The sequence below is a fragment of the Phoca vitulina genome, unplaced genomic scaffold, assembly GCF_004348235.1.
Source record: "Phoca vitulina isolate PV1807 unplaced genomic scaffold, GSC_HSeal_1.0 scaffold61, whole genome shotgun sequence".
Taxonomy (NCBI): domain Eukaryota; kingdom Metazoa; phylum Chordata; class Mammalia; order Carnivora; family Phocidae; genus Phoca; species Phoca vitulina.
In genome coordinates, this window is record NW_022589764.1 from 7,541,608 (window position 1) to 7,556,338 (window position 14,731).

A 14,731-nucleotide genomic window follows, 5' to 3' on the forward strand; every position below is an offset into this window, starting at 1 on the left:
CAGGGCTGGTGCCAGGATGGAGGAGCACCTGGTGGGGGGTGGGGGGGAGCATCTGGCCCCGGTCTAAACTGCAGAGGATACTCCAAGGGGTCACTGTGAATGTATAGGAATTCAGCGCACCCTGGAGGGTCCAGTCTACTGGCTCAAGGGGCAGGAATTCTGAGAAGGGAGTGTGCCTTGGTGCAAGATCAACTCAGGAGACTCAGGGTTCAGGAGCATAACCTTTGGCCCTGAGAACAGGATGGCTCTGGGAAAACCCAGGCAAAGGCATCTTTAAGGAACAGTCCTAGATTTTGGAGTTTGCAGAAATAGTGTGTCGTTTATAACATTAGTACAGTGAGCCTTTATTCATCATCATTTGGAAATGAAGGGGCAATTTGTCTACCAGGCAGGTTCAGTTCCTATTGTAATTCCAGTGGACTTTAAAGTAAATGTGGGTCTGTGAATTTGCTAGCATAATTATACTCTGATAGCTTTTCATTACACGTAATGTGATTTTAATGGAATTAATGTTCTGTATCAACAAATACATTGTTTTTATTGTTGTGCAAAGAGGAAACTTCTAAAAGAAGAGACTCAAAATGATTTGCACATGGGTTTACATAATATTCTTTCCCAAATGGGCAGTATACCTGCCCGTTTCATAGTTTCTTCCCCATGTTGGGTGAGGGAAGAGGGAGGCAGGAGGCTCTTACACACATTGGGGTGCTAGTTGGAATTCATCTTTGAAACTTGCATTTATGTCTTAAGTTCTTATTATTCTCCATTAGAGAATAGCAGCCTACATGGAATTGCCCATGGTACCTGGCGGGCACCTTTCTTGGCAGGCCGGGCCCTCCCCATAGACACCTTGGACCCCTTCCACCTTCTGGACCCTCATCACAGTGCTTGGGATTCTGGTTTCTTGCCTCTATTCTCAGTCCTCAGGCCGTAAGAATGCAGAGACCCTCGACATCTGTTCTGCAAAGGGCCTTTCGGTGCAAGTTTGGAATTTGCGTGGCCCCATCCACCTCTCCCACCAGTGGAAGGGAGCATCAGAAGGAGTTATGTCTCCCTTGCTTGGGTATACCCACCTCCCTTAGAAGGCAGAACCAGCTGTTATTAGCTTGTGTTTCAATCAAATGTTTTCTCTATTACCCATAAAACATGGGAACTTGAAAAGTACAAGGAGACGGGCGCCTGGGTGGCTCAGTCGTTAAGCGTCTGCCTTCGGCTCAGGTCATGATCCCGGGGTCCTGGGATCGAGCCCCGCATTGGGCTCCCTGCTTGGTGGGGAGCCTGCTTCTCCCTCTCCTACTCCCCCTGCTTGTGTTCCCTCTCTTGCTGTCTCTCTGTGTCAAATAAATAAAATCTTTAAAAAAACAAAGTACAAGGAGGAAGTCAAAGTCCCACTCTCCAGAGATGATCCATGGCTGTCTTTGGGATTTGGTGCAGGTTTCTTTCTGTATTTTGTGTGTTGGCATTTGTATTTATTTACTTAATACAAGGGAAATTATTTCCCCTCCAAACCATTTTTCTTTTCTTTTCTTTTTTTTCTTTTATGCGGCACGAGCATTTCCATGCAGTACTAAATATTCTAACACAACATGATTTAATGGCAGCAGGTGGGAAAGACCCAACAAATGTAAGCAGTTCTCTCTTGCTAAACACTCAGATCATTTCCAATTTGCAAGATTATAAAGAACACTTTGATTAATAATACCTGGAATTCTTAGGAGTGGAATTACCAGTTCTAGTGGTATGCCTAGTTTAAAATACTCATGCCATAATACGTGCACAGATTAAAGGCTGGTATTTCAGAAAGTTACACATTTAATAGCAAGTGTCCCTTCCCTTCCTCCCTCATCCAGTTTCCCATTGGTAAGTTTCTTGTGTGTCCTTCTGGGGAAAAACATTTATGTATGTACCAGCATCCATCCATTTATCTCTATATACACAAACGGGATCATTCTCGGCACGCTGGGCTGTGTCTTGTTTGTCAGTTGTTTGTGTTTGACATTGTTCCATATCGGCATAAACAGACCTACCTCAACTTTCATAATGCATCTATTCGTGTTAATGTAAATATCAAAGTTTATTTAACTAGCCCTTTATTGTTAGCCACTTGTTACAGGTTTTTGCGGTAAATATCCTTGTATAAGTGACTTGGCATGCCTCTGATACTGTTTCCATAGGCTATGTTCCCGGTAGTGAAATCATTCAGTATAAGTATGTGCCCTTACTATTTTGAGAGGTTTATGAAATTGCTCCCAAGGAGGGGTACATCATTTTATGCCAACACCAATCGTGTTAAAGAGGAACTTCTTTCTCCTCTGTCCTTGCCACTACTGGGTTTTATCAAACTTCACCAGAAAGTTGGCAGCCTGATACAAAATATTTGTCGTTGTTTTGGCTTGCTTTTACAAAACTGAAGGAGGTTGAAGCATCCCTTTATATGTTTACCATCCATTAAAAATGTGAACATCCTTGGCCATTTTTTCTATTGAGTGGTTCCCTTTTCTTATTAATTGATATGAACTCTTTGTAAATTAAGACAATCAACCTTTTGTCTGTTGTGTATATTATAAGTATTTTTCCCCTTTGGAATTGGTCTTCCATTTTATGTGTTCTTTTTAAACCACAAATATGTTTGTTGGCTCTTGCCGTGATAAGGCTGCATAAAGAAGCACCCTGAAACTCAGTGGTTGGCAGCAGCCCAGTCTGTTTTCTGCTCTGGTTTGCAGGTCAGCTGAGGTGGCCCCACCTTGGACTGAGGCTTGGTTGGGTTTGGGTCTGTGCTGTCTGTCCATTCTGGGGCCCAGGCTGAAGGGGCTGTGGCTGTCTGGGCTGTGTCCCTCTTGCATCCAGGAGCAGGTGTAGAGAGGATGACAGGCAACATGCAATATTGGGTGGCATCATGAGATGCCCTGGAGGTCTTGGGGGTGGGGGCCACCTCCATCCACTGTGGCCAAGCAAGTCCCATGACCAGGCCCAACATCGGGTGAGGATGGGTACTCTACACACTCTCTTGGGAGGCTTCCACGTTACTTGTCAGAAGCATGGACTTGGACTTCTAATATGAGGAGGCCCTGGGATTGGGAGCAAAGATCCACCCCTTTCACCTTTGTCCTATAGTGTAACTAAACCACAGGTGTTGTTTTTTAAACATAAACATTTAAAATGTATTAATCTTTCCTATTAGACTCTTGATTTTGTGTCCTGCCTCCAAACACTGAATTCCTTTCGAGATTGTTTTAAAAAATGCTCCCATGTTCCTCTAGGACTATCAGGTTTTAATTTATGATTTACTCCTTGATTACTCTGGAATTTATTTTGGTCTAAAGAGTACAATAGAAAATAAGTTTTCCTTCTTTCCAAGTGGCTAACCTGTTGTCCCAATGCTTTTTATTGAATTGATTTTGTTTTTCCCTTAATAGTATTTTAATTAGAATTTCATGGAATTTCATGCATTCTTTGGTCCTTCTCTTTAAAAAAAAAGATTTTTTTTTTTTGCCTCTAATATGAGGACTTTTGTGTTCTCAGTAGATGTTTAAGATTTTCTTGATATTGTTCTTCCTCATTTCATATTGGTCTGTACTAAGTCATTCTGCCTTTTTGTTATAAATGGAATTTTTTGTTATAAATGGAATATTTAATTTCACTCTTTTTCTAACCAGTCTTTGCTTGCATGCGTATAGGAAAGCTATTTTTTTTCATAGTTTATGAGCTTATATCCTAATACTGTAATGTGGGTGAGTGCTTTAATTTTCTCATCTGTGCAGTAGGGTGCAAAAATCACACAAGCCTTTTACAGTTGTCAAGATATAAAGAGTTAAAGTATAAAACCTTAGTAGGTATATGTCATACAGTCAGTGCTCACTAAATATAACTAGTATCATAATTTTTAAATATACTAATTTTCTAACCATTTGATTTACTGAATCCTTGTAATTGGTTTCTTATTCTTGTTGATCAGTTTCCTTTAGTGTTCTAGTTAGATAAGTGTATCATTTTCAAGTAGTAATCATTTTGCCCCCTTTTTCCAAATTTATAACTTTTTATTCTTCTTTTGTTTTATTAGCTAGCTGTATTAGTTTTCTGTTGCTCTATAACAAATTACCACAAGCACAGTGGCTTAGAACAGCACAGAAGTATGATCTCACAGTTTTCATGGGTCCGGAGTCTGGAATGCTTGGGCTTTCTGCTCAAGGGCTGAAGGCTGAAGTCAAAGTGAGGCCAAATGCATTTTCATCCAGAGGCTTGAGGAGGGAAAGATCTATTTCCATAGTCCCTCAGGTTATTGGTAGGGTTCATTTTTACAGTTGTATGATTGAGGTCCCTATTTTCTTGCCAGGTGTCAGCTGGAGAGGATCCAGCTGTTAGAGTCCCTCTCAGGACACAGCAGCTGACTTCTTCAGGCAGCAGCAGAATCTCCCTGGTGCTTCAAATCTTTGACTTTACAAAGGGCCCAGACCCAAAGTGTTTGCCTGATGAGGTCAGGCCCACCCAGGATTATCTTACTTTTGATGTACTCAAAACCAAACTTATTTGGGACCTGAGTGTACTGCAAAATCCTTTCACCTATGTCATATAGTGTAACCTCACCACAGGACTGAAATTCATCATATTCACAATCCCACCCGCACTCAAGAAGAGGGGATTTTATAGGAGGTGTACACCGAGGGGTGGGGTTATTGGGGACCATTGCATAATTCTGCACACCACACTGGTATTTTCAGATTAATTTTAAATAGAGGTGGCAATTTGGGGCATCTTTATTTTGTCCTATTAAACTAAGATTTTTTCATAAAGAATAGTGATTGAATTTTATCCATTGTCTTTTATACATCTTCTGAATGATATTTTTCATTTTTGTCCTATTAATATGATTAATTTTATTACTGTGTTTCCTCTTACTGAGCCATTTTTTCATTCCTGACATGAACCCCCTGCCTTGCTCTTTATTCTTCTAAATGTACTGCTGAAGTCTATTTTTTAACATTTTATTTAAAAATTGTATACCTCTGTTTATAAGTAAAATTGGTCTGTTTTCTTGTGATATTTTACAGGGTTGTAACTGTTATGCTGACCTTTGTAAAAAGAATTTGGAAAGTTTCCTTGTTTTTTTCCCTCTGTGCTCAGAAAAAAATTAAATTGTGTTGGAAATCTGTATACTTTGAAGCTTTTGAAGAATTTGCCTGTGGCTGTTTGACCACTTTCCCAATTTCTTGGTGTTTATAGGTACATTTAGTTTTTTGATTTTAGAGGGACTCAGTTGTAGTAACTTATATTTTCCTAGAAAATCATCTATGATATCCTGGTTGTTATAGACTGAATGTTTATGTCTCCTTAAAATTCACATGTCAAATCCTTACCCCAGTGTGATGGTATTCGGAGGGGGAATCAGTGATTAGGAGCCAGGTGTTTAGGTCACAAGAGTGGAACCCTCATGAATGGGATTATTGCCCTTATAAGAGAGACTCCAGAGAGCTCTCTTGCCCCTTCCACCATGTGAGGACATATAAGAAGGTGGGCGTCTGTGAACCAGGAAGTGAGCCCTCACCAGATACTGAATCTGCTGGCACCCTGATCCTAAACAAAGGACATGCACCTAGTGGCATTGCAGGTCTCTGGGGTCCACCACCCCACCCCCAAACAAACACCACACAATGATCCAAGGCCAGAGTGGCAGGTGGCTGGAGTCTGAGAGGCAGGGCGCAGGGTCAGAGCAGTACGTGGCTGGAGCAGGCAGGTGCCCTGGGCATGAATGTCCACTGTGCAGTGAGGTGGGGTGGGGACGGCTCAGACTGAGATTTCCATGTTGAGCCATGAGTTGAGCCCCTTGGAGATCACAGCATTTCTAGATCTTGGGTGCTTCCTGGTTATTGGCAGAAGTATACCTGTCTTGGGGAAAATTTCTCCATTTTGGTTCCACAGAACCTCACTGATTAAGAGCAAGCAACGTGTTCACAACAAAAGACTTCCAAGCCTACAAACATCAAAGAAAGTGCACTGCAAGGGGCGCCTGGGTGGCTCAGTCGTTAAGTGTCTGCCTTCAGCTCAGGTCATGATCCCAGGGTCCTGGATCGAGCCCTGCATCGGGCTCCCCGCTCTGCGGGAGGCCTGCTTCTCCCTCTCCCACTCCCCCTGCTTGTGTTCCTGCTCTCGCTATCTCTTTCTCTGTCAAATAAATAAATAAAATCTTAAAAAAAGAAAAAAAAGAAAAAAGAAAGTGCACTGCAACAAGCAAGAGTCAACAGAAACAACAAGCGATACAACAGACTCAGATACCTAACTTTCACTACACATCTTGGACTCAAGAACATCTGCATATGAAATATTTTAAGCAGTTGTACAGATGAACATGCAACAAGAAACTATCTAAAACAAATCATCATATTTGGGAAAAGATAAAAGCAGAACTTGTAAATACATAAACTATAACCATTTAAATTCTCTAAACAAATGCAAGTGTTCAACAGCTGGTTAAACGTAGTTCAGGGAAAATTAGTCACCTGGAAGGTAAACCTAAGGAAGTTTTTCAAGAATGAAATACTGAATGACATGGGTATGGAATATATAAAAGCAGAACTAAGAGATTTGGAGGATGGAATATGAAGGGTCAGCACGTGGCTGCTGGAGTCCCTGACGGAGAGAATGTCAGGCAATATTTGAAAAGATATTGGCTATACAATTTCCAGAATTAATGAAAAATATAAATTCATCATGTCAGAAGCACAGTACATGCTAAAAAGGATAAATAAAGAGAAATCCACACTTAGACATATCATGCAAAAACCTCAGAACACTAAAGGCAAGGAGACAGTCTTAAAAGTCTTTAAAGAGTGAGGACAGGGACACCTGGGTGGCTCAGTTGGTAAGCATCTGTCTTTGGCTCAGGTCATGATCCCAGGGTCCTGGGATCGAGCCCCGTGTTGGGCTCCCTCCTCAGTGGGGAGCCTGCTTCTCCCTCTCCCCCTGCTCATTCTCTCTCTCTTGCTCACTCTCTCTCTGAAACAAAAAAAAATCTTTTAAAAAAATGAAGAAATAAGGACAGCTTCCTGCCTCAAGGAACAGCAGTTAAAAGGACAGCCAACTTCCTGATGGCAACAGCAGGAGCTGGATGATGGTGGCATAGTATTTTAAGCCGGTTCAGAGGAGAAACCATCAACTTAGAACCGTGTACCCAGCAAAACCACTTTTCAAGCATGAAGGTGAAGTAAGACATTTCCAGATAAAAAAAAAAATTGTAGTTGACCACTAAAATATCTGCACTAAAGGAACGTCTACATCAAGGGTTCATAGCCGTCTAGGGAAGCCTGGGGAGTCCATCTCAGAATAAAGCTTTTGAATGCGTAGAATGAGATAGATAGGATTACAGAGGAAACCAGTTGGTTTGAAATCATTTAAAATCAAAATATGTTAAAAATGTGTTATAATAATACATATGCTGCTTTATTAACTCTTTAAATAACAAAGTCCAGTTGCTGATTTTGAGTAAACTTCAGAGTAAACAGCCCTGGTGGAAGGCTGCATCGCACAGGGCAGAGCCAGGACGAATGAGTTTGGTACCAAGCATATATGAAGTAATTTGCATCAAAGAAACATTCACTTCAGAACAGACTGTGTTGTATTTTACTTGGATTTTCTTTTGACTCATGGGTTATTTGGAATATCCTAAAGCATTTTACTGTTTTCTTCTTTTTTCTTTCATGGGGCTATGTTTCCCATCAATATCTAGTTTTGCTCCTATACAATGAGAGAATGAAAGCTACAGAATTCTTTTCTATCGTGGAGGAAGTAGGTTGAGAAGGAGAGTGGCTTGCTTTCCTTGTGGACGTTTTGAGTTTGATGTATTGATGAAGCCTCCAGCAGGAAGTGGAGAAAGTCAGGACTGCAGATGGGGGTGAATGGTTGGGAGAGAGAATGGTGGGTTAGGGCTTGTTCTGAGAGAAGGAGGCAGAAGCCATGGGGGGGGGGGGGGGGATGGGAAGGCATGTATGTCTCCCAGAAGGGAGCTGAGATAGACACAGAAGGCTGAGGGTTTGCATAACGGAGTCAGCCCTGCCATGTGGCCCCAGGGAGACCCAGACACAGAAAACCACCCAGAAAGAAAAGAAAATGTCAGTCGGATAAAGTCGGAGGTTCAGCTACTCCATGAAGCAGAAGGAAGAATTTTGCATAGCACAGGTTTAGAGTCTGAAAAGTTTGGAGAGATGGGCTCTGCAGACTTCCTTCATTCCAGGCAGCTCAGAATATTATTTGCTCCATTTTTGCAACAACAGTTCTTTCTCCAGACAGTTGTGAGGTCTCGCTTCTTAGCGGTAAATTGATACCACGGTAGCTATTAGGCCCACCTGCCATATGTTTTGTGAAATAATTGAATTGGCTTTCAAGTCTGTGTTCTAGAAGGACTGGCTTCCCTATCTAAAATGTCGCATTACCATTTGCCTTTGAACCAGAAGTGAAGCTCTGAAGAAAATTCTTGATTTGGGGCAATGAAAGGACTTTTCGATCTTAGAGGACAGGATTTAAAGAGCTAGTTTCTTCCGGGCCTCTGTGTTCAGGCGGCAGTACCAATCACACAGGAAGCCCTTTGGCTCTAAAGGTGCCAGTACTTCCTGGCAGTCTGTTGTCCCCGTTCATCACCCTCAACAGCAGGAAATTCTGTCTCATTTTTAATATTATCACTTGCCTCTATTTAGGCTGGGCGGGAAGTGGAGGAAAAACAAAGTGGGTTGGTGTTCTTTTAACAACTTGCAGGTGCTCGAAAAGTTAAGCCTCTCTTTCTGAGCAATATCATGACTTTCACATTCTTTTTTGGCTTTTCTTTCATAGCTACTTAATTACATGTTACTCTTCTCTGACCCTCTTCAATTTCTTCATATTCTTGTGTAAACTGTGGACTTTGAATAATGATACTGGCAAATTAAATAGGACAAAGGTTTCATAAGATGCAGTAATTTCATGGCTAACTAGCTCCATGACCCTGTCCCTCACCAAAGTGGTACAAAATAAACCTGCAGAATTACTGAGGTGGCAGAACATGCAACATAATTCTCACCGGTAGCTGGAATTGAGCAAAAAAAAAAAAAAAAAATAGTTCAAACTAAGACCCGGTCATTTCTGAGCAAGTCTATTCTCCTTTCTTCTCTGGTGCCAAGTGGACCAGAGGAGGCCTCTTCTGGTTTTCTGGTGTTCTGGTTTTCTAGATCGAGGGGCAGGGAAGTCTGCTTCTTCTGGGGAGACTTGGGGAGAGAGTTGACATTTGAAGACAAGAATACAATATTCCACTCTTAATTATTAGTATTAGTGTACTAATAAGCTCGGGTGGCCATAATGAAATACCATAGACTTAGTGGTTTGACCGATAGGAATTTATTTTCTCATAGTTCTGGAGGCCGGAAGTTTGAGATCAGAGTTGGGTTCTGGTGAGGACCCCTTTCCTGTCTTTCAGGCTGTCAAAACCTCACTGTGTCCTCATGTGGCCTTTCCATGATGTGCACATGTGGGGAGAGAGACAGAGAGATGGAGAGAGATCTTTCTTATCCTGTCATCCTCTCATCCCATCATGAGGGCCCTACCCTTACAACCTAATCTAACCCTAATTACCTCCTAAGGTCTTACCTCCAAATACCATCACACTGGGGGTTAGGATTTGGGGCTGGACACAAACATTTAGTCCACAGTAAATAGTTTTCTACTGCTGTGTCGCAAAGTACCACAGACTTTATAGCTTAACACATCACCATTCAGAGTTTTCTTAGGTCAGGAGTCTGGACATGGCCTAGCTGAGTCAACTGGCCGGGTCTTACAAGGCTGCAAAGTGTTCCTGGGGCAACATCTTTGTGTCACTGAGTAGGATCACAGGAGTGATAACCCATCATATTGATAATCAAGGGAAGGGCTTTAGACAAGGCCATGGGTCATCAGGGATTATTTTAGGATTTGCATGCCACACTGAGTTCGATGTTTTTTTTTTTTTTTCCTTTGTGTTGGGGAATTGGATCCATCTGTAATTACAGTTATTAATGATATTTAGAAATGTAACATTTTCTTCAGTAAAGCCAACTGTCCATATTATTGGAGGTAAAATTATTTGAGGGGATTCATGGAATGATAACTGTAGGATGGAGGCAAGGAAAGTTAAGAATTTTTACTGTAGCCTAATTTAAGTGATATTAACTAACTTTGTGTTTTTTAAATGCCTGCTCTCTGAAGGTTTGTGGGTTTCCAGTAATATTTCTGTTACAAGCAACTTGGTCACTGTAGACATTTGATAGTTTTATAAACTTCAGCTTAGAAGAAAAGATCAAGGAGTTCTGTCTGAGCTCATTAAATATGCCTCGAGAGGTCTGGTGGTAGTTTAGGGATTTAGTGGGGCCCCATGTACTCATGAATTCATAGGCCCTTCCTGAATGAGAAGGCATTGGGCCATGTCTTGAAGAATAGGTAAAATTTTTTATGTTAGAAGTGGGAAGTAGAAGGCAGAGTATAAATGGATGTATTCTGGGAGGTGTACCTTCCCATCCTCTGTCCAGGCTTTATTTGGGTCAGGCTGGTGTTGGCGTCAAGGGAAAACAGAGGACACTCTTTGGAAGTCATATCCTAAGGAGATGGCAGGGTCAGAGCCAGCTGGGCTGGGGACATCTCCAGAATTTGGATTTGAGTGATCAGGAGGAGGGGTGCCATTGTGGGAGGAGAGATGACAAGAGGGAGAGTGGGTTGGGTATAGAAGGGAAGAGAGAGGTTATAGACATTGTGGATGAAGAACGCGAGGGACTGGGGCGCAGAGAGACACAGGAGAACAGTAGTCAAGGATTTCCATACAGGTTGCAGCTGGGTGGCATCATGAAGAGAGATTTGGGATATGGGAAAGCGTTCGTAAATACTATTTGTCGATATTGACTGTGTTTGCAAGATGTGTGCATTGAAGAAAGAATATATATGTGACATGCTTGGGAGCAGAGCCCTGTTGAGCTCTCTTTGGTTCATTTTGTTTCTTTAGTGTGTGTGTGTGTGAATGAGGTTCAGAAGTCTTTTATACGAACCTCTGGTCCACGTGTGTTTGGAAATCCACCTGAGACTAACATGATGTACGGGTTGATAGAGACTATTGGGTCTAAGTCTGCAGAAGTGTTTGAGGGTTAACTGGAGTCTGTTGCCAGGGGGGCCTTGGGAGTCTGTTCAGTAGGATACTCTTCTCCCAGGCCTGGGCAAGTCCTTTTGGAATCCCAGAGGAAATGAACCAAAGCGCTCCAGCCCAGGACCTGACAGCCTGGCCCGTGCGCACAGCAGAAAGTTGGGGTGATTTATCTTTACAGCAGACCTCTTATGAAAATACCTTACTTATTATAGTGGGGCCTCCCAGAATATTGCCCTGGCAGAAGGGCAGCTGCAGCCTCCTCCTCTCTGTGTCTGGTTGGATGCTGGGGGTGAGAGAGACGGGACCATCTCGGATCTGGATTTGAGTGACCGGGAGGAGGGGTGCCATTGTAGGAGGCAGAGGTGATGAGAGAGACTGGGTTGGGGAGGTAGAGACCGCAGGTGCATTTTGGGACATGTTGAGGTGGAGAGTGACACCAGGAGCGGTGCCCAGTGGACCATGTGAATCAGCGCATGTTAGAGGACCCCGAATGATAGATGGATCTCCAGTGGAGCCACTGGGTGGAGGAGCCAAAGGTCTGAGGAGAGGTCTTGGGGCGCGGAAGGGAAGGGCGAGGTGGGAGGACGTCTGGGGAGTGACGCAAAGCCGAGTGGAGAGGGGGCCTCCCACAGGAGGATGTGGTTAACCTCAGGTCTTCAAACTGATCACTGCACTTGTGTGTTGCACTCAGCGACCCCTCCGGTGACCTTGGGAAGTGTGTGTGCAAGTGGTGAGGGCCGAAGCCAGATTGTAGTGGGGAGGGAGCAGCTGTGTCTCCCTGATCTGTCAGCCCTGCCTGGACCCAAGGAGACTGGGAATGTCTGGATCCGTGGCCAGCGTGTGCCTCAGGGATTGTGGGCCAGGACCTGAGGGGTGGTTCTCCTGAGACAGAAGACACAAGGGTGCTCATGGGGTTAGGGCAACAGGGAAGAGCTGGGGGAGAGGGGGTGGCTGCTAGAAGAGGTCCTGGAGGGGCCATGCTCAGTGGGACCTGGGGCCGCGGAGGCCAGGGGCCGGCCTGGGAAAGGAGCCGGCAGCTCAGTGTCAGTGTGTGGGAAGCTGGGGGCCTCACCTGGTGGCACCACCTCCTGGGGACATGGGAAGCTGGCTGGGGGACCAAGTGTGGGAAAGGAGAGAGGGGGGCCTGCCAGGTCGGCCATGCCCAGCACCCATGCGCAGAAGGCAGGTGGCCAGGTGACCTGCAAGGGAGGGGGAGCTCCGCTTTTCCCCAAAGTAGTGTTTGCAGTCCTCTCTGTGATTTTTAAGTCACACAACCAAATAACTCACGGGACCAGAGTGGAGGGAGTGCCCAGTGGAGGCTCTTTCAGCAGGTGCATCTGTTCCTGGGCCCATGCATGCAGAGCATAAGTGACCTCACAGGAGCTCCTGGTGGTCTCGGAGGCCTGCGTGCTGTCCATAGCGCTGCAGGCTATGAGCGTCCGGGCGCACAACAAGCCTCATTGTGTGTCCCCCCCTCCCCAGCTCATGCATGTGGGCCGGATTCTAGAAGTAGTCCTTTTTCAAGGTGAGACGGCAGGACCATGTTGATTGTCCGTTAAAGGTTTGCAAAGAGTCTTACCTTCCCGCACCATTTGTCCTTGCAGGTGCTGCTCTCGGGGCTCATCGGTGTGGTCTCCTGGAAGAGGCCTCTCTCCCTTGTGGTAAGTCTGCACCTGTCCCCACGGCCGCCTGGGAGCAGGGTCCCTGCGGGGGTGTGAGTGCTTTAAAGGTGCTGGCAGAGAGAATTCTGGCTTCTTTGCAGAAAGCGGGACACAGACCTTTATAGAAGCGGAACCTCCCAGTGCAGAGGGGCTCATAGGTAACAACCACTGCGCATCCTACCTTCTCCGCTTCGGAGAGTGCCCGTCGGAGATGCTCATGTAGTGTCCTCTTCCTTTGTTCTGTTTGGGCGCTGTCCTCTGTGGACGTGCTGGGAACAAAGACATTTTAGTAAGTATAGGTGCTAGGCGTGTAAACACGAGCACACGAGCAGCGCCTACTTCATCAGAGTTCAAGAAAGGTTAGCTGCGTGTGTGTTTTGGGGACTGATACTCGGAGTTTCAGAGGAGGATGTTTATTTGAATAGAAGAGCACAGGGGTGCCGCTGGAACCCCTTCTCCCATTGCCGTGGCCCCGTGCCAGGGAGGAGCAGGCCACATGGGAGATGGAAGAGAGAGGATAGTTTTCCCATCGGGAAAGTACCCGAGCAGATTCATGTCTATTGATTTGTATGCGTGTTTCTCTCAGTGTGTCCATTAATATATTTATGTGTCCATGTCAGGGCCAGACGAAGAGGTTTTCTGGGTTTTGATGGATAATGAAAAAAAAACATGGTGTGGCTTTTCTTCTCTTTTGTAGGCATCAATTATTTAAAGATCTCTTCTTTAAGTGATTAGGTTTGGAGATAATGACATGTACTAAATATTAATGGGAGTAGAAAAATCCCACAAATCTGCCTGTTGTAAACACCTCCTCCTCATGAGAGTAACCACAGCATCCTGAGGAGGCATCGGGAAGAGAGTGGCATTAATTCAGTGAGCCTCTTCTCCTATGACTTGTCGAGAAATTTCCTTTGCAAAAAAAAAAAAAAAAAATTTTTTTTTGTGTAGAAAGTTTCCAACACGCACAGAAGTCAAGAGGGACGCTAGTATAATGAATCCCCGTAGACCCTCCATCTGTCTTCTGCAAATATCAACATTGGCCTGTCTTGTTTGATCCAAGCCCCTTGCTGGAGTATTTTAAAGTAAATCACAGCTAGTGTGTCAAGAAGCTGACTCCTTTGTGCAGAGGGAAATGGTGGTGGACACGCCAGCTGTAGGGTCCGATGTCCTTTGGCTGTGCTTTTGGGTTCCCTTTGGGGACATGGGGCCAGCCTGTTCCATTCCTCCTCACCTGCCCTCATGGTATAGGCCAAGGAAGGCCTCTGACGCTGGCTGCCGAACAAGGAAAAGCCACAACTCCTTTGGGTGGGTGTGTGGTGAAAAGATGACAGGAATGGCGTCCGTGATCCCCCAGCCACTCTTCATGCCCACCCCCGGTCCTGGTCCCCGGATGGAGATTCTCGCAGCGCTGGGCATTTTACTGTGAAGGACGCTATGCAGCTTCTAGCTGACAAGGAGTCAGGACTCCTTGTGGACGTGGCTCAGGTGTGTCCTGGGGAAGTCAGAGCAGTAGGATGGGGTGTTCTAGGGCCTCACCCTAGAAAGAGGGATAAAGCACCAGCTGGAGCTGCTATAGCAGAACGTTCGGAGTGTCTGCTCCCTAGTCCCCGTCCATCGGTGTGGGACCGGCCACTCTCTGGGCAGTGGTGAGCATTTTCTCCCATTGATTTATTTCTGCCCAAGCCCCAGGTAGAAGAGAAGGGGTTCCCCAAGCTCGGCTGACCACTTTCCTTACTTAGGGAGGTAAGGGGATGGGTTAGGATAACACTAGGTGCTGTAATAAACCCCAGACTTTCAGTGACTTAACACGACATGAGGTAAGAACCCAAAAGCACAGCCAAAGGACATGATTCTTCTAGAGTGGGCACTCCAGGCAATGGGCTGCTCCCCATCACAGGAGGTCCAGAGACTCTGGTTGCTTCCTTCTAGAAGGGGCTCTACAGTT

General features: G+C 44.9%; 1 protein-coding gene across 2 annotated transcripts in view; it reads left to right on the plus strand.

Annotated features, from left to right (window-relative positions):
* The window catches only part of FAM189A1 (family with sequence similarity 189 member A1), a 470,556-nt gene that overhangs the window by 171,484 nt on the left and 284,341 nt on the right, over window positions 1–14,731 (plus strand). For both annotated transcript variants that reach the window (XM_032391244.1, XM_032391245.1), the window contains one exon: window positions 12,730–12,786. In XM_032391244.1, coding sequence (XP_032247135.1) covers window positions 12,730–12,786 — 57 coding nt within the window. The remainder of the gene's footprint in view (window positions 1–12,729; window positions 12,787–14,731) is intronic.